Source organism: Alexandromys fortis, unplaced genomic scaffold (assembly GCF_014885135.2).
Source record: "Alexandromys fortis isolate MF-2015 unplaced genomic scaffold, M_Fortis_MF-2015_v1.1 scaffold_60, whole genome shotgun sequence".
Taxonomy (NCBI): domain Eukaryota; kingdom Metazoa; phylum Chordata; class Mammalia; order Rodentia; family Cricetidae; genus Alexandromys; species Alexandromys fortis.
The window spans coordinates 8796608-8820236 of record NW_026067946.1 but is presented as its reverse complement, the minus strand read 5'-3'; the positions used below and the strand labels follow the sequence as shown (position 1 = coordinate 8820236).

General features: G+C 42.9%; 1 protein-coding gene across 2 annotated transcripts in view; it reads right to left on the bottom strand.

The window, feature by feature from the left end:
- Positions 1–15649: 15649 nt before the first annotated feature.
- Positions 15650–23629, bottom strand: part of Trim36 (tripartite motif containing 36) — a 43438-nt gene continuing 35458 nt past the window's right edge. For both annotated transcript variants that reach the window (XM_050149309.1, XM_050149310.1), the window contains exons 8-10: positions 21565–21855; positions 18665–18962; positions 15650–17821 (exon numbers count right to left, since the gene is read on the bottom strand). In XM_050149309.1, coding sequence (XP_050005266.1) covers positions 17467–17821; positions 18665–18962; positions 21565–21855 — 944 coding nt within the window. In that variant the 3' untranslated portion in view covers positions 15650–17466. The remainder of the gene's footprint in view (positions 17822–18664; positions 18963–21564; positions 21856–23629) is intronic.

Below are 23629 nucleotides of genomic sequence, written 5' to 3'. Positions count from 1 at the left end.
ATTCAACTCCTCCTTTAAAATCTGTGTTAGACGGAACCTGAGCTAAAATACTAAGGCTCTCTTAGGTCTAGCTCGGGTTGAGATGAAAAGACTCTACTCGGTTCAGCTGATCGAATACCATGTCACCAAATGAAAAGGATAAGTATGTAGAATGGGGGGGGGGGAGACGCACACAATGCAACATCTAAGAAGACATTTGCTTGTCTTTTCTGATCACAACCTCAAACAAATAAATGGGACTATATGGAAACCTAATCAGGCTAAGGAAGAAAGTTTTGAAGAGGAAGAAATCAACGTGAAAGGGCCGAGGGTTCAACTCAGGTGAGTGGCATTTACCCACCCACTGCTAAGTTCACTTTTGTGCACAGCATGGCTCCCTTCTTGGCAGGCGCAAAATCTGCTAACGCGAAGATGCCACAGCCCTCAGTAACGTCAGGCACCCAGAGCTGCTCATTTGCTTCCACAGAGAAGACTGAGAACCCCCCAGGTGACCCTGCTAGGAATATGCAGCTTCTAGGTTGGAAAAACCAGACTAATGCATACCTCACGAAGCTGGAGGGAAGGCTTTGCTTATATATGTCAAGATACTCAGCCCCGAAAGTCATTCCCCTGAAGAGTCCAAGTCTGACACGTGTTCCCAGATGCCAAGGCCACGTGACTGACCTCAAAGGGCCATCATCACACCAACTGTTCCTTTTTGGTTGGAGACAACAATTTAGCATAGACAAAATCGTAAGTGGAAAAACCCTACTGAATCCACCACACAGAAACTTAGCACACTTGAAAGGGAAACTCTACCCTTAAGAGGAAAACAAAGTTATAAGCCGGAACAAACACTTGCAGTATTTGTGGCCAGGGTTAAAGATCAGAGGCAGAGGCAGATGCCAAGCGATCTTTATTCATAACCACCTCCAGCATATCTGCTGTGAAAAGGGTTGTCAGTCCTCAGCAAATGTTTGAAATTGTGCTGGCAGAAGAGGAAGTTTAAATGCTCTACTTGTAACAAGAAGTCAGCATGTATCAATGGCAGGACAATTCCTGAAGATTGGAGAGAAATCCGGGATGACCCCTTCTACCTCCTCCCCCTCATTCCCACTCCTGCAGGCTTGGTTTCCACACTGAGCAAAGCCAGGGATGGAAAGTGTCACTGAGGCTGATGTGGGATTCCCCTCTGTATGCTCTGAATAAGTCTTATTACCATTGGTTAATAAAGAAGCTGCTCGGCCTATGGCCTGGCAAAATATAGCAAGGCAGAAAAACCAAGCAGAGATAGAGGAGGAAAGAAGGCAGAGTCGATGAGACACCATGGAGCTGCTGAAGGAGAAAGAAGCTAAAACCTTTCTGGTAAGGCACAGCCTTATGGTGATACACAGATTAATAGAAGTGGGTTAATTTAGGATATAAGAGCTAGGTAGGAATATGCCTAAGTCATTGACAAAGCAGTGTTGTAATTAATGTAGTTTCTGTGTGATTATTCGGGTCTGGGCAGCCAGGAAATGAATGAGCAGCCTCCGTTTGCATGAGGCTGAGCTGACTCGGCAAGTATGAGATAAAAAACAACTTTCAACCAGTGACTTGGACCTTCCTACAAGTTAACAAAATCCCACCAAGCTATAGAGAAAACAGGAGAATCATTCAATGGTAGCCCTATCTCAATAAAGTCAACTTTTTGCAGATTCCAGGCAACAGTGTGCATCAGTTGTTGTTGTTGTTGTTGTTGTTTTTATTTTTATTGACTTTCTCCCCTCCCCCTGGTTTGGTTGTTTTGGGTAAGTTTAGAAATAATAGAAAAATAAAATCTGAAATAACTATTTTGATAAATAAAAAGAACAAAGTATGTACATTTCATCCAGAGCAAAGGAAGCCTCATACAGACAGGTTTCCAACGGGCCTCCACTGAAACGCAGCCTTTAACTTGTTCAGACCTCAAAGGCCTTTGGTTTCTAACACAAATAGAAGAAAAGATTTCATCCATTTAGAGCTATTTTCTTCAGGATGGATGTGTTTTGAAGTTCAAAGAAGAGGAATTGAGACAGAAGTGGGGACCCCGAAAGGAGTCATCTAGCATTTTTAGACTTTCTTGTGGTGTCAAAGCAGCTACTCCCCTGGGCTCCCACACCCGCAGGGACATGAGAACAGCTGGGAAGAACTGGGCCTGAATTCTAGAGTAGGTGGCTTTACTCCCTGACCTGGAAGGAAGCCACCAGAGGAGGCTGACTGAGCATGGACAGTCACAAACAGCCTACAATTTCCCCCCAGTCACTGCCCCAGCCTTCAGACCTTTTGGGGCATTTTACAGATCTCCCTCAAAGAGGCTTCCCACAAAGTTGTTTCAATACTACAAAAAAGGAGGAGGAAAGAGGAGAAGGAGAAAGAGAAAGAGGAGGAGGAGGAGGAAGGAGAGGAAGAGGAAGAAGAAGGAGGAGGAGGAGGAGGAGATGATTAACCCCACCACATATTCACATATTCCACACCCCACACCACGGGCCTGCCAGATTCACCACAGGTAAATTACCTCTTTCTATATTCTACCTTAACAACAGACATTCACATCTTCCTGAGGGGGGAAAAAGCACTTGCAAAGCCCTAAGTGTTCAGCACTGTGGGAGGAAAAAAAGCTTTGAAGAGAACCCTAAGCCTAGATAGCTATCAACAGATAATGAATAACGAAAATGTGGAACTTAATTACAATGGAAATTTATTCAGACATAAAGAACAGAAAAAATCATAATATGTGTAGGTCCCAGTGACCCAGACTCAGAAAGACACACACCATGTACTTTCTCATGTAGGCCGCTACTGCCTTCTCATTTTATACATGTGGGTGTAGGAATGGGTCATGGAACTAGAAAGGGGTCTGTGAGAAATGCTCAGGAAGTCGAGGGCAGTAGAAGACATGGGACATGAAAGCAGAAGGGTGACTACTGGGTGAGAAAGGGGGAAATGTGGAGGGTGCAAGAGGGTGTAGGGGAGACTTGTGGGCAGAGTCGTCACCCTGGTGGTGGCACTGAAGTCTTTCTCCCTCCTCATGAGGTCACAACGGCAAGCCAGAGTTCACCCTGAGGAAACAATGAGTGACCAAGCACAGTTCTGGGGTCAATGGCAGCAACATGGGTGACCGACCCCATAAAAGCCCCACTGGGCAACCTGTACCCAGCCTGTGTACTCTAACCTCTCCCCAGATTCAAAAGCATGGCACAGATAAGGCAAAACTGTGTGAAATTGCCTAGCAGGAATGGCTGGATACCCCTCTGAGGGGCCAGTGACCATTCTCTGTGAGGGAGCAAGAGTCTGCAAGCACAGCCGTGGTGATCTTTACCAAGTAGGCAGGCACTGCTACACTCATGAAGATGGGGGCTGTTTGGTTCCTGACGATGGTGCTATGCAACAAGAGTACACTAGGACAAAGCATATAAAGAAGCAGGATCACAAAATCCATTATTTTGCATGCTAATTAAAAGAAAACTAAAAATTAAGGAAAAAAAATACATGGAGTGAGAAAATAGCCTATGCAAAATCCGTCATCCTTAGCAGAACGTTTCATGTTCATAAACATGCTGTCAGAATTGAAGCTGTCTCCTGTTGGGAATACACTTGACAGATCAGTGAAGGCAATTGTTAATACATGCCTGTTTTCCCTTTATATGGGAATCAGGTGAGATCCAGTGGACCCACATTTTCTCCCTTTTAGAGGCAGTTATGTAAATAAGGGCATCTTTGTTTAAAGTTGTATATCATATGTGTGTCCATTGTCAATGATTAAAACTAAATTTTGATAACCTCTGCTAGGTGATGTGGGAAGAAGTCCTTCTGTATATGTGTTGCTTTTATTGGTTAACGAATAAAGCTGCTTTGGGCCAATGGCTTAATAGAGTAAAGCCAGGTGGGAAATCCAAACAGAGATGTAGGAAGAGAGTAGGCAGTGTCAAAGAGAAGCTGTGTAGCTGCCGCAGACTACAGACGCCCCCCCACCCCCCACCACCCCCCACCTCCCCACCCCCACCGGAGCCTGTGGAACTTTGCCGGTAAGCCACAACCTCATGGTAATTCACAGATTAATGGAGATGAGTTGGTTTAGGATATAAGAGTAAACTAGAAATACGCTTAAGATGGGGAGGATGCGGAAATTTTTTCAATATCATATATATATATATGATATTGGCCAAGCAGTATTGCAGATGATATAGTTTCTGTGTGATTATTTCAGGTCTGGGTAGTCAGGAACAAACAGCATCTGCCAAAGAACAGCCTCCACCAACAGCTAGGGGATAGATTAACTTACATTTTTATTATCTGTGTAGAGTATATTATAGATTTTAACCATGTAGAATAACAAAGGTCATACAGCACAGAAGAGGGAGGTAGAGTTAAAGTTATATGCTAGACACTTGATAAAATATTACTTTTCTAATTTTAGAGCATAGCATTTATCAGCCTATATAATTTGTTGTAACTTATTTTATTGACTATATACACACATATATATATGTGTGTACATATATTTAAATATATATATATATTAAACAAAGGCTTCTTGCTGGCTTGTTTTATGTCAACTTGACACAAGTTAGAATTATCTGAAAGTCGGGAACCTCCACTTAGAATTGCCTCCATAAGATCAAACTGTAGAAAAACCTATAGGGCATTTTCTTAATTAATGATGATTAAGGGGGACCCAGCTCACTGTGGGTGGTGTTACCCCTAGGCTGATGGCCTTGGGTGCTATAAGAAAACAGGCTAAGCGAGGCATGAGGATTGAGCCAGTAAGCAGCAACCATCCATCAGCTTCTGCCTCTGGGTTCCTGCCCTGCTCGAGTTCCTGCTCTGACCCGCCTCAGTGATGGACCCAGAAGTATAAGGTGAAACAAACCCTTTCCTCCACAAATTACTTTGTTCATGGTGCTTCACCACAGCAATGGTAACTCTAACTAAAACAACCTCAATATAACTGTCACAGAGAGAGGCCCTTAAACAAGGAAACAACTCAGAGCTGGGTATGTTCAAGAAACGGTAGGAGGAAGGGAAACAGTAGAAACGAGGAATAAAGTTCATGAGTGTGAAATAAGGCAAAGGAGAAAGGGCTAGGAAAAGATGATGAGAATGCTCCATGGCAACTCTATAGGTCCGTGGCTAGCAGATCTTCCAGATAATTCCATGAAGCACATATGTGAATTGGGACTTAAAAGGGGGGACCAAGCATTCAGATAGACCTGTAACTCCACACTCCTCCCAACCGGCTTCCCTTACACTCTGATCTTGTTTAGCTGAGCAAGAGCAGTTGACCAAGGGCTGGGCTTGAATCGGCCATGACACAGGCTTTTATGCTTGTCACCACGATCAATGTGCTCGGTATCTAGCTTGTGAGCTTGCTTTTTTTTTTTTTTAATCAAAATCTTACAGGCCTGCCTAGTAACATCAGACATTAAATTCAAGAATGTTTGGTTCATGTTGCTGTCCTCAGCACCTATGGGTACCCGTGCCTCAGCTGGTAGACTGAGAAGAGGGGAGGGGTTTCATCACCAGAATACCCAAGAGACCTAAACAGATTCTTCAGCTTGGTTGAGTTTCTAATATAGAGCAATTAGAATTAGTAGGAAATATATTATATCTGGTATTTATTGACGCTCAGGCCCAAGTCCAGCTTTCGTTGGACTCACAAAAAAACTTCTGTTTATTCTTTTGCTAATGGCACAAAGATACACTTGGTTATTAGGGTGGGTAGGATGGATGCCAGAAGAGGAAGGGGCGTCTTCTTTCGCACTCCTCTCCCAGATCTCCACAACCTTTGGCTTACCCCTATGTGGTGGACCAGGGTGGGCAGCCTGCAGTCCCCAGCAGCTCCCTGTGGATGCTTTTCTGCCCCCAAGGCAGAACCCACGGTCTTCACAATTTCCGCTGTGTGGACTCTCTGTACTTCCTGCCTCTCTGAGGGACTAGGGCTGGACACTCTCCAGGAGGTGTGAGTCTCAGTGAAGAGACCCCACAAGGATTGAGGTGTGTGTTGTTGTGTGCTTTGAACGTCTCTCCTTCCTTGCTCTTTCTTTACAAATGCTATTCCTTAAAATTGTCTTTACCTCTTTATAACCAGGTGCCAACCGCTTCCTGGTAATAGTTAACACTTGTACTTTCCAACCGACTGCTCTCTATTTCCTGGTTGGACCAGCAAATGCTCCAGAGAAGAATTAGAATACACTTTCTCTCCCTGATAACAAAACCTTAAAAAAAAAAAAAGCCTTTGGCCTGGCATGAAGGACAGAGTCGCAAATTTGCTGAATTTAAAAGCCAAGTCCAATTATTCTGACATTGTATACAGAATTTAACACCAGCGACATCTTAAGATAAGAGAAATTAAAAGGTATATGAAGATTGGGATCCAGAAAAAACAGTAGGATCTACCTCCTCATGGTAGATCCACACGGATAAAATTAGCAACCACTAACTCCCTGAGAGAAACCTCCGTGAGTTTCACTGAAAAAGCTGCAACTAAGAAGTTACCAGCCCCTCATTTCACACAACCTCAGGCTGTAATCAAAAGGAAAGTTATTATTTGTAGCCATGAGTTTATCTCACATTAATAATACTACCAGTTCTTTTCAGAACCTACAAGTCAAAGGGGCAGCAGGGTCTCCACTACCAACGTTAGAAACTCCATTGTACTGTTTAGACTTTGGGACGCTCCCGGCTACGCCACTTTTCAGCACTAGGGGGCAATATCCTCATTCAGATCTTACTCTCCAACTGACGACTGTTTTCTTATTCTCATATTTTTCCCAATTAGAAGACTAGCCCGAGTAAAAGGAAGAAATCAAATGTCATCCAGAATTCGTTTAGGAGCCTTAGAGGATTGCTCTCCGCTAGTTTCAGTTCTTACTTTTACCTGGGCCATTAGCGCTCCGGAGTTCCCACGTGAAAGCTTCTTTAAAGTCCGAACCTCCCAGCAGTCCGCTGTCTTTCACCTATCAGCTAGTCATGAGAAAGACAAAAACTCCACTCTTCTGTTCAAGAGCGGGTTTCAGTTGTGCGGGCACAGTGGGTGTGGACTCAATTCCCAGCACAGAAAGGGGAAAGGAAAATACGAAAAGCGGAGCGAATTTTATCCCAGCATCGTGAATTTCAAAGCGAGGCGCCCTGTCTCTGGCATTTCTGTACATGGCGAAGCACGGTATAGTTCTATAGTACAGGAGGAAGGATGTCCCCGTTTGCCTTCCGTTGTTGTGATAGTATCCGTGGAACAAGAGACGCTGAAGAGAAGAAAGGGTTTGCCTGGCTGGCAGGTTACAGTCTACCATGAGGAGAAAAGCTAGAGCCGGAACTTAAGGCAGAACAGAAGCAAAGACCATGGAGGAAGGCTTCTTCCTGGCTTGCGCCCTTGGTTGGGGCTCAGACCTTGCATATACAGCCCAGGTCCAGCGGCCCAAGAATGGTATTACCCACAATGGGCCAGCCACGCCTACATGAAGTAGCCGTAAAAGCGCCTCTGACACACCCGTCTGATGCAGACAATTCTTCAACTGAGACTCCCTCAAGTTACCAACCAAGATTAGGCATCGCTAAGAAAGAGAGGGCTTGGCTAACTAAGCTTCACCGGGGAACAAAGACCTGGTCAGGTGACACGTTATCAGAGCGATCAGGTCAAGCCAGGTCAGTCAGAGCACGTTATGTTCTTAGCTGGAAAAATCAGAGGAGTCCTCAGTTCACCCACAGAATACCCTGCCCCATTACATCTTGTTCTCCTCACCCTGAAACATGTACGCTTCACCAGGCAAGGCGCATGAACCAAAGATACCGTGACGTTCCTGTTCTGAAGAAGAGGAAACTAACCTCGGAAAGGAACGGCTGAGATCCATCCAGCACAAAGACCAGACCTGAAGATTCCCAACACGTTGCTTTAACCAACGAAGTTGTAATAAAAGCTGGATACTATTATGAAAAGTCAGACGTCTCCGCGTAGAATGAATAGAGGCTCTACCTCCACCTAAGCCCCTTCGCTGGTCCCCAGCATGCATCCTGCCTTCTGAGTGACTGAGAATTGGGCTCTATGTCATGGCAACGACGTTTCTCATTTTTGTCACCTGCCGACACCGAGGCTGCTGGATGACTGACTCTGCATCGCATTTGCCACTCAGCGGCCGGCTCTGCATAGTGAGGCGGAGTCCAAACCGTCTCAGCCCAGAAAGGTGGAACCATCCTCTCGTGGCGCTGTTTCTCTGTCCATCTAGTCTCTGGCAGGAAGGTGCCTTAAACGGCTCACACAAGAGCCCCGAAGGTGAGCTCTGGCAGGAAAGATGCATTTGGGGGTGTATCTCATTTAATCACTGCTTCTGTCTGAGGGGACTCCTGGGAGCCTCCTTCCGCAGTTCTTCTTGTGTTACACATATTCTAAGTGGAAAAGGGGGAAGCGGTACCCACAGCTCTGTTCAAGCCCACAACCAAGGGATCCAGGCGTGAACAAGTTAAAAGCTCCATAGCCAGTGTCTCAGTTTCCTTTCCTGTTACTGCCATCAGAAACTCTGGCAAAGGAAACTTAAGGGACAATGGGTGTGATGGGCTCACAATTCCAAGTCGCATCCCATCATAGCCAGGAAGGCCTGGCGGCAGGACATCTGACATTGCGTCAGAGTCAAGAGCAGAGAGCAATGAGTTCATGGAGTCTACTGCTCAGCTTCCCCCTCCCTCCTGTTTCTACAGCCCAGGAGGTCCATCCAGGGAGAGCTTCCTTCCACAACCAGGGTTGACCGTCACACAGGAAGAACGTAACCAAGACACTCACAGACACTCTCGGAGGCTAACCTCAGGTGTGCCCAGACGCTTGCCTCATGGGTGCTGATAGTCAACACCTACCAACACGTTCTATGCACAAAACCCCAGTTTGCGAGTTTTGGGCAAGGGGCTGGAGGTTGAGAACACAGACACAGAGACAGGCCGACACACAGACCTTTAAACACTGATACCAAAAGCCCCTCTTTATTAGCACCATGTAGCTTAAATACGCTGCAGTCAATGGCCAATAGGTGAAAATCCCATCCTCTGATCCTCTAAGCTAGGCACAGCTTCTAGTAACTTTAATTAGAAGGTTCTAGGAGGGAAGAGAGGCTGGAGGCCAGGATTCATTAGTCCCAACATCCAGCTGAAGGCCAGGACTCATTAGTCCCAACACACAGGGATCAGTGTCACAGACAAGAGGTACCATGTGATTTTTCCTAAGTCCCCTCGTGTGCCTTTCTCTCCCCATGCTCCAAAGGGAGTGTGTAAAAGGAGACCAAAGAAACTAGAAATCTGCTCCTTTACCTATTGTATTATGTATTACCACCCACATAAAAGCACCTAAGAGTCAAGGGGTGTAGTTCCACACACACAAGGTGGGTTCAATTTCTTACACTTAAGGAAACACACTAAAATAACCTGCTAAATTACCAGGGAGAAAAAAAACATTTTTAACTTCAAGCATATTCTGAATTAGTAGGACTCAGAAAACAAAAGGGGAAATAAATATTTCCCTAATGGAGCAAGATCAGAGAAATGCTTGTTACAGAAGGAGACCAGGGATAAATTCCAGCTGGTGAGAGAAATAAGAACCCCTGGGCTTCTAAAGAAACTGCTGCACCGTGGGTATGACTCAGCAGAGCGTTCACCTAGCGAGAAGCCCCGGCTTTATCTCTGGCACTGTATAAATCATGTGTGCTAACAGGTACCACTTGGGAGGCGGAGGCGGAACCCGTACACAGTGGATCTCAAAGCATGCCAAATGAGAACCCAGCTGGCACCAAGCTAGAATGCAAATGGCATTGATCGGAGACCTCACCCATTGCTCTTCATGCACTATCAGACTTTCAGAAGCGAGATGGTGGCCTGTGTGACAACTTGCTGGCCCAATTCGGTGAACCACCGAGGACACAGGAAAGATCCTCTATTGATGTTACCTCAGCAACCACTAGTCCTACTTGTGAGATTTTTAACTGCTCTGCTTTCTAAATGAGTTGCCTGATCGGGAAGTGAGTCTGGGACAGGAGCTCATTTAAGTTATTCTTAAGACACCCAAAAGGAGGTGGCTGTGTCGGTAGGCTTGGGGATCAGAGAGGCCAATAATGCAGATACATTGTGGAATCAATGGCATGTAAGTACTTATCAAGGTCATGTGCAAAGAGACCACATAAGAGGTTCCGGTGATGTGAGAGTTAGGAATCCACAGTATTGGCCTTGTTACCCAGAATTCTCTCTCAAACTTCCAAAGCCAACCCAGACGGTCTAAGATGACTGAAACTTCTCTCCTCCCATGTCATATGGGGGGGGGCGGGGTGTGATAATCTACACTCTCTAGTCTTCCTCATCTGTTTATGAGACTTGATCATTAAATAGTTTCTTTTATGAGCAACCCAGTCTCTAGGTAAAGAACTGGTGAGCCAGCTTCACTTCGGGGAATGTAAGAACCTTCACTTAGGGGAATGTAACGCCACCCTTTCTGCTAATGCTAGTTAGATCCCTCAGATGTCTAACCTCAGGCCAACATCAACCAAATGCCAACGTTTGCCTCATGTCTTGGTTTCCAAGGAATGCAGACTGGAAAGTCAGAAATGCCATCGAGGAAACCACACACACACACACACACACACACACACACACACACTCACACACTCATGGGCCTGCTCAGTGCCTTGCAGCATTTGACTCCTATCATGATGAACAAACGTGGTAGAGAAATGGGTGATAAAGAGAAGCTGAGTGGTTCGTGTGCTGTGGAAAGAGGCAGAAGGGAAGAAATGAAGGCCATGAGGAGCAGGCTGATGTGGGAGGCCTGCTTGCCTCCTGGGGCCAAGGTGAAGTCCAGGCTCTCGCTGCTACCAAGGCCCATGTCTGGGTTCATGGTCCTCCCACATCCAGGGTCTGTTGACTGATGTTTCTGTCCCACCAAGTCCCACAGCCGTTTAGTCCCAAATAAACACACAGAGGTCTACATTAATCATAAACTGATTGGCCTAGTAACTCAACCTCTTATTAATTCTTACATCTTACATTAACCCATTATTCTTGCCTGAGTTAGCCGCAAGGTGAGGCAGTCATATCTTGCATCCTCTGGGTGACAACTGCAGACTAAGTATTTCCTCTTCCCAGAATTCTCCTGTTCTCATTGCTCCACCTCTACTTCCTGCCTAGTCACCCCACCTATACTTCCTGCCTGGCTTGACCAATCAGCATTTTTATTAAAATCCAATTGACAGAGTACAGACCATTGTCCCACAGCAAGGGTCTGTGTGAATATACATTGCCGATGTTGCCACCAAAAGATACAGGATGCACAGTGCCTGGACTGCCACCTGTTGCCATATAGGTGTTCAAGAGTCACCCCCAGAGCCTGGTATGATTGGTCTATGCTGATACCTGATGCTATGGTATTGTCCAGGTCTGAACTGCTGCCAAGGGCCATGTCTGGTTCCATGACCCTACAACGAGGATCTATGTAAATATCTGTGGCCCATGTTGACACTAAAGGTCACACAGACGCCATCTATGGCCTTATTGGTGTCCAAGGGCTATGCCACCACTGTAACCACGCTGGCCTGGGTGGCCTGTGCTTCCACATGGAGCCATGGTGTCATCTGGGACCCGGCTGTTGCCAAGGGCCATGTCTGGGTCCATGGCCCTATAGCAACCAGGGTTTGGGTTGATGTCCGTGGCTCCTGTCACCACCGAGGGCATGTGGATCCCCAGGGTTAGGTCAGCCACCTGAATCCATGTTGGTTTCCGAGGGTCATGCTGCAACCAGAGCCATACAGATCTGAGTGACCCAATACCATGGTGACATCCAGGCCAGAACTAAAGCTGAGGGCCATTTCTAAGTCTATGGCCATACTATAGCCAGGGTCTATGTTGATGTCCGAGGTTTCTGTTACCAACTAAGGTTATGCGGATGCCTGAGGTCTGGGGCCATGTTAGTATCCAAGGGTCAAGCTGCTGTTGGAGCCATGCTGATTTGAATGCCTGCACTGACAAGACAGACCCAGCTGCTGCCGAGAACCATGCCTGGGTAGGAGATACAGCAGCCAGGAGGCCAAAGGTACAGCAGGCAGGGAACCAAAATGTCTGAAGTATATAGGGAAAAGCCTCTGGGGGAAGGGCAGCCCTGCTACTGGGCTGGGGAGTTCAGAGTAGAGAGCTCGGTATGCCAGCCATACCCTTTAACAGGTAGGAACTGAGGGATGCTGGGAGAACCTGGCAATCAGGTCTGCTTTGATATGTTAAGTAGACACCTCAGCCATTTGTCCTGGGTTTGAAACTTAACAGGACTCAGCTCAGATCTTCTACTGTGTCTCCTTAGCTCTGACCCTTCTCCATGAACGAGAGTGAATTATTTGCAAAATAGTTCCACAATTGGCTAAAAAGATTTATTTGGTAGTTTGAATCCTTTCAAAAGCTTGTTTGTTGAGTGCCCATTCCAGGCTTTATGCTAAACGCTTTAAGTGGATCTATTTTAACTCTGGTAGCAATCTAAAAGGTTTACTAGTTGTCTATTTTAAAGGACAGGAGGTTGAGAGTCATCAAAGTCAGCTTTCAACAAGCTCTCCAGGTGACCCACTGGGAAGTACTGTGTTCTGCAGAACGTGATACATCTAGTTAACTAGGCTGTCATGAGCCACTAGACAAACTGGTCATGATCCACGTTTACCCTAAGTCCTTCCCTTTCACATCACATGAGCTCTTTCCACGGTTATGTAACAACAAAGAAATAAAACAGAACCCTACGATTCTGGTTTCCCAGGAAACAGATCAAGTTTTTTTTTTTAATTTGATAAACTAAATTAACCTCAATTGATTATTAATGCAACTCTCCAATGGGGGAGTAGATGAGCAAGCATTATGGAAAAACCTCAGTCCTCATGCATGAAAACCAGCTGAAGGTTGAATCAGAAGACAAAGACAGGCAGAGCCAGAGCTGTACACGATGTGGTTTATTAAAATTTTATGGACAGAAGCGTTTCTGAGGTGGTAGCAAGTGGGTCTCTATACTCCTGAGTAGGAGGAAGACAAAGGTGAGTGGAGGCTTGGAGTTTCTTTAAAAAAAAAACAATAGTTAAGAAATAGTCTAGAGTCAGATAGATGGCTCAGAGGGTAAAGGTGCTGGCAATCTGACTACCCACAGCTTGTCTCTGACACATGCACACACACACACTAAAAAAAAAAGTCTAGGCATCAGTGGCCAGTACAACATTGCTTGGCTGTCTCATTTTTTGTCCTATGGGGTTTGAGATGCATTGCAGAGTCATTAACAGGTAATATGAAGATTACAGCAAACACAGCTGTCATGTCAAGATCGAGCCTTTAAAACAATTGCAGTTTGTTACTTTCGACAGCCCCAGCATAATTTTCTATGCAAATGTATGTTCATTATCTGTAAGAACGATATATCTTGAGGATAACCCTGATTTTTAGAAATTATTTTTATTTAATGCTTTTATTTTTTGAGAATTTCATGATTTCTGTATTTACATAATTTCTACCACCTCCTCTCGTCCCTCTGGCTCCTTTCATGTTTTAACTCCCTTTCAAATCATGACACTCTCTTTGATTACTGTGATTATTACTGTAGACACTGGAAGCGTTTTCTCATCTCTATTATGATCCATGAAAACAGGACATCAGATAGGTTGTCTTGATGTTGTTGGCAACTTTCTGTAAAATATTTGTAAACCAAACTTAACCAAATTCCTTTAAGTTTCTTTTTTAGGTGAAAGAATCCTATTTATAAATACACAGATAAAATTTCTTTTTAAATAAATGCAAATTGGCCTGATACAATGTGATGTCCTAATCATTATTCCTGCAACATTCATTCTCAACTGTTTTCTCCATCAGTAAAACAATATATCCCCACATAAGACATGCTCACGGGATACAACCAGATTACTAGGCTGATGAATGTTTTATTCCAAAAGAATATAGTTCTAACTCTTGCTATTTTCAGAAAGCACAGTGAATGTATTAATTATTGCATAGCTTCATAAGAAGGTCTTACATCATCATCTTCTCCCTTTTTTCCCCCTGTAGTGCTGCAGCTCAAGCCTGGGGCCTCTCTGCCACCAAGCTACAGCCCCAGACATTTTATCTTAAAATTTGGAATAGGGTCTCAATTAAGCTGGCCAAGCTGGAGCTCAGTCTGTGTAACCCAGACAAGCCTAAAACTTGAGATTTCCTGCCTCGCCCACCAGAGCAGCTAGAAGGACTACAGGTCTGTACTACCAGACCCACTGAAAGTCTTGTTAATTATGCATATATTAGGACCTGTCCACTGATTCTGTTAACTAAAAATAAAAGGCCCATTAGCAAAAACTCTACGATCCACCACTAACCTGTTGTGAAATAATCCTTTCATACACTGCGAAGAATTGTCACTCTTTTTGGTTTAATAAAAAACTAAACAGCCAACAGCTAGGCAGGATTTCTGGGCAGACAGGATGCTGGGAAGAAGGCATTGTCATGAAGAGACTAGAAGGAAGTCTTGTAGTAGGAGCTGCGGGCCTCTTCCCACAGCCTGGCTCCCGGCCACAAGCTAGCTTATACCCCAAAATAACAACACACAAACTATATTCATTTAAACACTGTCTGGCCCATTATATCAAGCCTCTTCTAGGCTAATTATCACGTATTAATTTAGCCCATTTCTAATAATCTCTGTAGCACCGCTAGGTGCGCTTACCGGGAAAGATTCAGCATGTCTGACCTGGCGGCTTGCTTCATCGCGTCTGGCTCTGAGATAGGAGAGCTATTGAGTCTGAGCTCACTTCCTCTTCCTCCCAGCATTCTGTTCTGTTTATTCCACCCACCTATGTTTTAACCTATGAGGGCCAAGCAGTTTCTTTATTTTTTAACCAATGACTTTCCTCCATCAAAGCTTGACATGTAGGAAATGAGGAAACAAGCCATCAGACACCTGGCAGCACATAAATTAGTAGAAATGGGTTAAGTTATCGGAGTTTGTTAGAAACCAGCCTAAAGTATTGGCCTCACTTTCATAATTAATAATAAGTCTCTGTGTCATTATTGGGAAACTGGAGGTCCCAAGAAAAAAGTTCGACTACACCCATCCACTGATTCCATCAACTAAAAAAAAAGACCCTTTCACAAAAACTCTATTATCCACTACTGACCACAACTAACAGCATCATAACCCAAAATGATGCACATGAATTAAGGGACCACTCACCTGGTCAATGCAATCTACCGTGGACTACAGAAGAGAAAAAAAATGTTAAGACAATATAAGCAGACAAATGAAATAAATTAGCTTCATCACATTAATCTTTTCTACTGATAACTTCCACAAGAATTAAATAATAATTAATAATTAAATAATTCTGTCTAAAACTAACATGTGAGGGCTGGAGACATGGCTCATGGGTAGAGTGAGTGCTGCTCTTCCGAAGGCCAAGTCAGATTCCCAGCGCTCATGTCGGATGGTTCAAACCACCGGGAACTCAACTCCATGGGTGCTTACATTCATGTGTGCATGCAAAGCCATATACATGTAATCAAAAATAAAACATGTGCCACATGTGCCACAAAGCATCTTTAAATAACTGTTTTTCTTCTCAGTTATCCACAAACCATAGTAAAAGTTCCTGGAGTGTAGATTTGAATAACCACACTTGACTTCCTTTTATTGTTTTTTTATTAAAAATGAAATTCCACCAAGCAATTTCTATACAGTGATACAGTGTTTGAAACAGCTTCCTTTTCCGATTCTTGTTAAAGCTTTATAGTTTAAAATGTCTACAGGACGTGTGCTTACATGAGTACTGAGTGTCACACTGAACCACACATGTGACTTTAGCAGCTTTACTGCACAATGGTACAGGTAACACTGTGCATCCTTTGTTTCCTATGTCATAAAGTGCTAGGTATACGGGAGAGGAATGACAATCACTAAACACAAGTTCTTCAGATCTACCTACATGAGTGGCGGTGGGGGGATCAGGGGTGGGTCTGATGCAGTGGGATCGGCTTAACAGACAACTTCCATTAAAAATCATAGTTAAAAAGAATAAGACAAACAGCTACCAAAAATTTCGGTTACTCCACTAATATATTAGCACTCCATAAGTGATCAGTGTAAGCCTTATTGTCCGGACATTTTAACCTTTGAAAAAAAGGTAGTTCAAATAAAAACTATCTACTTAAGAGATCATTTGGGTACCTCAGAAGATGGTCTTGCAGAAAACAACATCCAGTTTAGAAAAGGTGCAATTCCCCAAACCGAGTATACACAATCCTTTTGATTTTAGTTACTATTTCTAAATAATTTTGTGTTTTACTGATTCACACTACAAATGCTTATGACCACACAATGAGCCACAGACAATGCCACCCAACCGGACAGTAGTAACATGTAATATGTCTGGCATTTCAATGCTGTTAAGATGGACAGTGAGCTTCTCAAATTTTTTAACACAAGCCAGAAAAACATGATGTGTAACATCTGTGTCAAAAATACAAAACTCACAAGACAGGCGATCACATCAGTCCATCTTCACTAGTATTTCTGAAAAATAATTCTTTACTATAAATACAAGTATTTTCTGAAGTAAAAAAATTTGAAGATAAAATTTTCTGGAAAAAAATTATATTGCAGTGAAAAGTTGCATGGGTTCAACAACCTTCTGTTTCCTCTAAGAGACCATGCTTGCTACATACACCAAATAAGGAGCATTAGAGCTCAGACAACTCTCAGAGATGTCCTTACCAATAAATACAGTCTGTGGTCTATAAGAAAAAGAAAAAGCATTTGCCAGGCAATATACACTCAGTAGTTACACACTTTAAAATACATAATCTTCTACTTAAATATACTACCATTTTATGGCCTTTGTCATTTTACCTATCTATAACTTTATTTACCTATTAACAGCAAATTGAAGACTCATGGCTTGGGACTAATTTCTATCAATAGGCATTTAAGAATATCTTCTCTTTGGACATGAACATGATACAAAAATGGAAAGGAAAGAAAAATAACAAGCACAAAAGCCACAATAAATACTTTGTATCCCACCCACTCCAAAACAAAAAGAATGTAGATAATAGCAACATCAGCTGACTTAAATAAATTAGAGTCCTTTTGCCCAAAGAGAAGGAGCAGCTGTCAAGTTACCTGTCTGGGACTGGTGTCAACACACGTGAACGGCAGAAGAGCGGCATGGGAGAGGCAAGGTTGTGAAGGCCTTCTGAGTTTTAAGGCTCACACACTGGCTGGGTATGGCAGTGCCCACCTATAATCCCAGCACTCTGGAGCCCACCACAGGAGGACAGAGTTTGACAAGACCCTGGGTGTCAAATAAAACAAGATAAAACAAAGAATCGCACACTACAAACAGGTGTGGTGACAGAAGACGTGAATGACATGTAATTGTTACGAAGACTGACACCAAAGCATGGCTTCGTCCACGGTTTTCATCCTCGCCACGTGGGGTGTCCGAGCTACACGTCTTCTTCATATTCCAGATACTTTGCTGTGATGGGTTCTTCAAGCTGAATTCCTCCACTGCCCATTAAGGCAAATGCTGGATACATTGTATGTGAGCAGTCTACCTGGCGCTCATACAGGCATTTCATGTGATCCATATCATAGAAGCTCACTTTACCTTTATCACAGTCTAGGAAAATCCCTATACTTGTTGGCATGGGAAGAACTCTATTTTTGGGTTCATTAGAAGAAGTAGATGACTTGGGTATAAAAAATTTCTTCATGCCTATAGTAACTAATGTAAACGGTTGTGAAGAATCGAAGCAGGCATCTTCACTCCCACTGTCATGGCCACTATCTTGTTCATATCTACAACACAACAAACACAGGCTCTTACTTATCTCCAGCCACAGCCTCCCAGGATCCTCAACATGTTCTCAAAAGAATAACATATGTTGTTCTACAGTTAACATGCACAAAAGTGATCTGTTAGCTCACATAAGCTAAGACTGCAAAGTACCGTTTAGAGCTGTACTAGGTACTCAGTACCAAATTCCCTATAGCACCATCCAGTTAGACCTAAATTTATACACAAATTGAAACCTAAAAATGCATTTCTACTGGAAAAAATCAGAGGAGGGTGAAGGGCTTAACTTGAGATTAAATATTTATGGTACACAATGGCATGTCACAAAATACAAAGACCTATGCCCTCACCCATGGAATTAGTAGACTAAAGCAAATAACTAGGCATTCAAAAGAACGTGAGATAAGAGCACGGCCCATTCTCCTCTTGAGAACCCTACTTTCTGACTGTGATTCCCACATCCAGAACGAATAATGAAAATTGTTTTTCCCGCTGGGAAACATGAAAGGTCATAGAAAATTCTAGTAGATTTAACATGCCTTCAGGAACTATAGGAAACTTTCAAACTGTAAACTCTGAAACTGAATCATAATTGAGAGGAAATCAAAACAGATTAGCTCCCTCAGAGCAGCAAAAATTAAATGTTAATTATTCTGTGAATGAATACAAGACACCCTGGCTCCTGTTCTAAAGCAGCCATAGGACAGAGCTAATCTCCTGAATCTAAGAAATGTGTGTTCCAAATGTAATAAATGAGTCCCAGTGTGTGTTCAGGGTGATCTTTTGCAACACTGATATTTAGTTTCAAAGTCGTTATCAAGTTCTCCATCAAGGAAAGAACCTACCTTGGACTAGCCGTGTCCCGGGGAGACCGAAGCCACTCCTGGAGTTTGTCGCTAGAGGCAACTCCCACTTTGACCAGGTATGAATACGGTTCCACACGGCAGGCCCAGAAGTGTTTCCCCTTCGTTATTCCCACATCTCCGATGATGTAGTCTAAACTTGTGTAGTAGCCCGCTTGGATGCGTTCCGCAGCCAGGAGGACGTTAAACCCGGCTCTGCTCTCCACCCGGTCTCTCTTCAGGTTCAACAAGAGGTGTTCGTTGTTATAGCCACACTTCTCATCAAACAGGAAGCTGAAAACTGAATAAAGGTTAAAATGAAGTAATCTGAGCAACAACTATGAGCATTTCTAACATTTAAGGCTGAATTTGAAGGTTTTCAAATAGAAATTAACTACTGAAGAAGATGCCATTTTCTACCAGAGATCTGTCAATCAAAATTCCAATGCAGCAGTAAGTTCCAGTATATTCTCTATACCTGAAGATCTTCAGGAATATCCAAACCAGAAGCCCTTGTTTTAAATGCTTATGAACATTTTTAAGTGCATACACTGGAATCAGCAATGTTAATTACTCTATATAGAATGTACTTAATCACTCATCTTTTTAAAATATTCATTTTATTATTTTTAACTATAGGGAGTATGAGTGCAGTGCCCACGGAGGTCAGTTTAAGCTCCTAAGAGGAGTTATATATTTATAAGCATTCCAAATTTTATAAATTTCAGGATTTATAAGCTGTTTCCCTTATCAATCAACACAGCAGACATGAGTAAGGTGGAACTGTTTGTGAAGAGAATTGTGGGTTTCCAAATCGGAGAGGTTTGCATCCAGCTCAAACATTTCACACACACACACACACACACACACACACACAAAATGATCTACACTTTAAATTCCTCATTTGCAGAATAGAGCTAACTCAACTATTGGATGCATAACATTTATTGCAAGCCAATGCAGACACAACAAAAACTGCATCAACAAAACAATGGGTAAAGAAATGTGACAGATGCACAGAGGATGCTAGCAAGTCTGGAAAGAGGAGATGACGAAACACACACAATGTGAACACACAAAATACAAGACAAGCAATGCACAGTTCTGCTCTTCCGAGGGCCCAGAGTCAAACCCTCAGAAAGAAGAGAGACTACCAGTGTCTATACGGAGAAGGGTGAAAAGCTGTTTAGACAGATTTTCAAGTGAGATTTAAACTTTTTTCTGGAGATGTGAACGATGATAGCTGCACAAGGCTATGAATGCAGTTTCTATCCCTAAAACATGTGCTCACAATGGTAACTCTTATCTGTATTACATGACATTAAAAAATTGGCTGCCAGCAGGCTAAAGCCAGGCCCTATATAGAGGCAGATCTTTCTATATGGCTAATGTCCTGGCATAGTTAATCTTGATTCTTTTTCATCTCCAGTATCTCTCCTACTTTGTACATAATTCTAAACAGCCCCAGTATTTATGTAACTTCTATTAGAGAGGAAAATAAAACTCTCAGCATGCCCTCTTCTTCTCTCTATACAGCTGCTACTAAAAATAGCAGCCTTGTCCAGAACCATCCTTCTACTTTCAGAGACTGAAAAATTAAAGATAGCATTCAGCATTAAATGTCTACTGAAGTCAGGTAGTGGTGGCACACTCCTTTAATCCCAGCACTCGGGAGGCAGAAGCAGGTGATCTCTGTGAGTTGGATGCCAACCTGGTCTACAGAGAGAGAGTTCCAGGACAGGCAACAAAGCTACACAGAGAAACCTTGCCTTGAAAAACCAAAAAAATAAAAAGATAAAAAAGGTCTACTGAATACTTGAACATTCAACTTATTTATTTTAGTAAAACTGAATAAAAAGAAAAACAATTTCAGACAACCCTATATATTTTTATATTCTAATATGTTTAAAGGCCACAATATACCTGGAAAGTATACACACACACACACACACACACACACACACACACACACACACACACACACTGCTTCTTTACATTAGACAAGAGGAGAAAGGAAAGACAGAATTCAGAAAATATGGATACATAAGGCACTAAAACAGGGTGGAGTCCATGGTCTAAAAAGCAACTGAATACGTCCAAGGCAGTGATAGGCAGGGCAAAAACCTTTCCTTCTACAGAGTGTGAGCACAATCTTAGTTCTGAGTGTCCATCACCTATGGAGACTCCGCAGTAGACTCCTAACCTGTGTGCCCCTCCTAGCCAGTAAAGCTCTTCAGTCTCTAATAAGTAATGCCAGCGTAACAGGAAAGAGAGGCAGGGTAACAGGGACCAGGAAGCCGTCTGTGTGGAGGGAGAGCTTGCTTCATGCTCCAATACATACCTCTCACCCTCGTGTGCAGAGAATCGCACTGGGACTTAGATTAAATCACACCAATAAATTTTAAAGATAATTATCAATATCCTGTGTTTTTGATACTGTCATTTACTGACCTCTAAAAAAGTCCCAGAACCATGCTATCGCTTTATGTTTTGGGTTTTTTGCTTTGAAACAGGGTCTTATGATTTTGCCCTTCGTTGCCCAAGTACTCACTATGCAGACCAGGCTGGCCTCTGCCTGCCTCTGCCTCTTAAGTGCTGGGATTACAGACATGTTCCCCCAAGCTCATGCAGTTGTGTAATTTTAATTGTTTAAAGTAGCATTCAAGTCATTTTAAGCCACTTTAGCCCCAATCATTAAAGTCTTTTTTTTTCTATCTGATATCAGTCAAATCTAATACAGCCTCTGAGGAGATAGTTGAGGATTCAGGTCTAAATCTCAGCCAAGGATGAAATCTACTTGTCTAGAGTCTTTCAAAAGCACAAAGCTGGTTTCAATACAGGTTTACATGAAGACACCACCATTTTACACTTCCAGGCCTCTCCCACTCTGCTTCTCCTGGTACCTGGAGCTGGAGGAGTGTGCAGAACCAGCTCTCTGCTGCAGGGGCTGCTGATGGAACCTCTGTAAGCTCGCACTCGGAAAGCATAATGACTGTTGCTTTCAAGGTTGGAGACAACTTTACTTGTGCCGTGCACTTCTATCTCATTCCACGACAGCATTTCTTCATCTCTATTAATCTTCCGGTACTCAAGAACATAGCTGTCGGCTTTGTCCTTTTCTGGTTGGTGCCAGTCTATTAAGGCGTTATTATACACTTTGCTCTGTTCCTCGTTGATCTCAGGAATGTCTATGCCTGAAAGGATTAAGACAGAACATGATGTTAAGATAGTAGCTCCCTCAGCAAAAGTGAAGTACTGACAGTTTCTATAGTATCCAAGAAAAATTTAAATTTATGATACTATGCATAGGAAAGACAGAAAATATAAAATAAGGTAAATTTGTAATTATAACTGAAATGGGAAAAATAAGTGAAAAAGTAAACAAAAATTAAGCCATGATTACAGCATTAAGTGGTATCATTATTAATTCTAAAACACTGGAAATTCTATTTTTTTTAACACATAGATTTTGCCCATAGTGAGTTGTGACTCTGGAGGTGAAATTTTTATGTTTACATAAACTATTTCAATACTTAAAAGGTTAAGTTTTGTGACTTTCAACCAAATTCTATGAGAATTTCCTTTAATTTTCTAATGTAGACTTGCAAAACCAAATACTTTTTCTTCCTATAGACATGAAGCAGAAAGCAGCAGGGGGTTCAGCTGGGACAGTGCTTGCTACACAAGCTTGAGTTCCCGAGCTCAGGTCTCCAACACCCACAGGGAAGCTGGCCCAGGTGGCACATGAAGCAAGCTCTCTGGAGCTCACTGGCCTGCTAGTCTAGCCAAATTAGTGAGCTCCAGGTCAAGTGAGGGGCCCTTCCTCAAGAGAATAAGACAGATAACTGAGGAAGAAACACAGCACTAACATCTGGCCTTTGGTCTACACACACATATGCACACACACGCGCACACACATGCACATACACACACACACACACACAAACACACAAAACACCAAGAAAATAGAAACTAAAGTAGGGAAAACCAACAAAAATATTTAGGCAATTTCAAGGTAATCCCTGCACACCAATTTCATTTAGATTTCAGTAAAATTTTTCCATAATGGACCAATCAAGATTTACATATTTAGGAGAAATAAGCTTCTAATATTTTCCTAAAATATTTGTTGAAAGTTTATATGTTTAAAGCCAGTCATGGCAGCTCCCAGTAATCTCTGTACTTAGGAAGCAGGAAGACAACTGTAAATACAGGGCCAGCCTGGGCTACAACAATGAGTTGCAAATTAGATTAGGTTATCATTTCTTAAAAAAGCAAAAAGCAGACCAATGTCACAGCTAAATCCTTGTGCACACACATAACCTTCTCATTACACTAAACTCGTAAGCTTGGTATATGGTAAGGTCTAAAGTCACATGTATGCTGGACACAACAGCGCATCCTATAATCCCAGTGTGGTCCTAGAGTGAACTCAAGGTCATCCTCTCTACACACTAGTTTTTTGTTCAGCTTGTATAAACTACTTATACAAAAAACATGCACAGCCATACACACACCATTTACATCCAACCACAAAGGAGGAAATGAAATAAAGGAAGTCCCCTGCTTCTTTTCATTTATTCCACAGCCTGTGATTACAACCTGAAGATTACACAGCCACGATAAGATCTGGAAAGACATCCAACGCATACTTTAAAGTTAAAAAGTTCAAAGGACCAAGTCACAGAGTATCTTCAGACACACGGTTGCTGTAAGAATGGGCATGTAGGGAAAATGAAATACATCCACAGGCAGGAAATGGGGGCCCCCCTCTCTCCTATCCACCATTTTCTTGGGCCTTTGTTGTATACCGGGCATAACCCACAATTACCATTGGTCAGCCTTACCCTTCCAGGGACAATGTTTGGGTCCATGGGTAAATGCTTAAGACCCAAAAGTAAGCTAACATATATCTAAGAAACAACTGGTATACACAGAACCAACAGTCTAGGCAGTAAAATCAGCCAT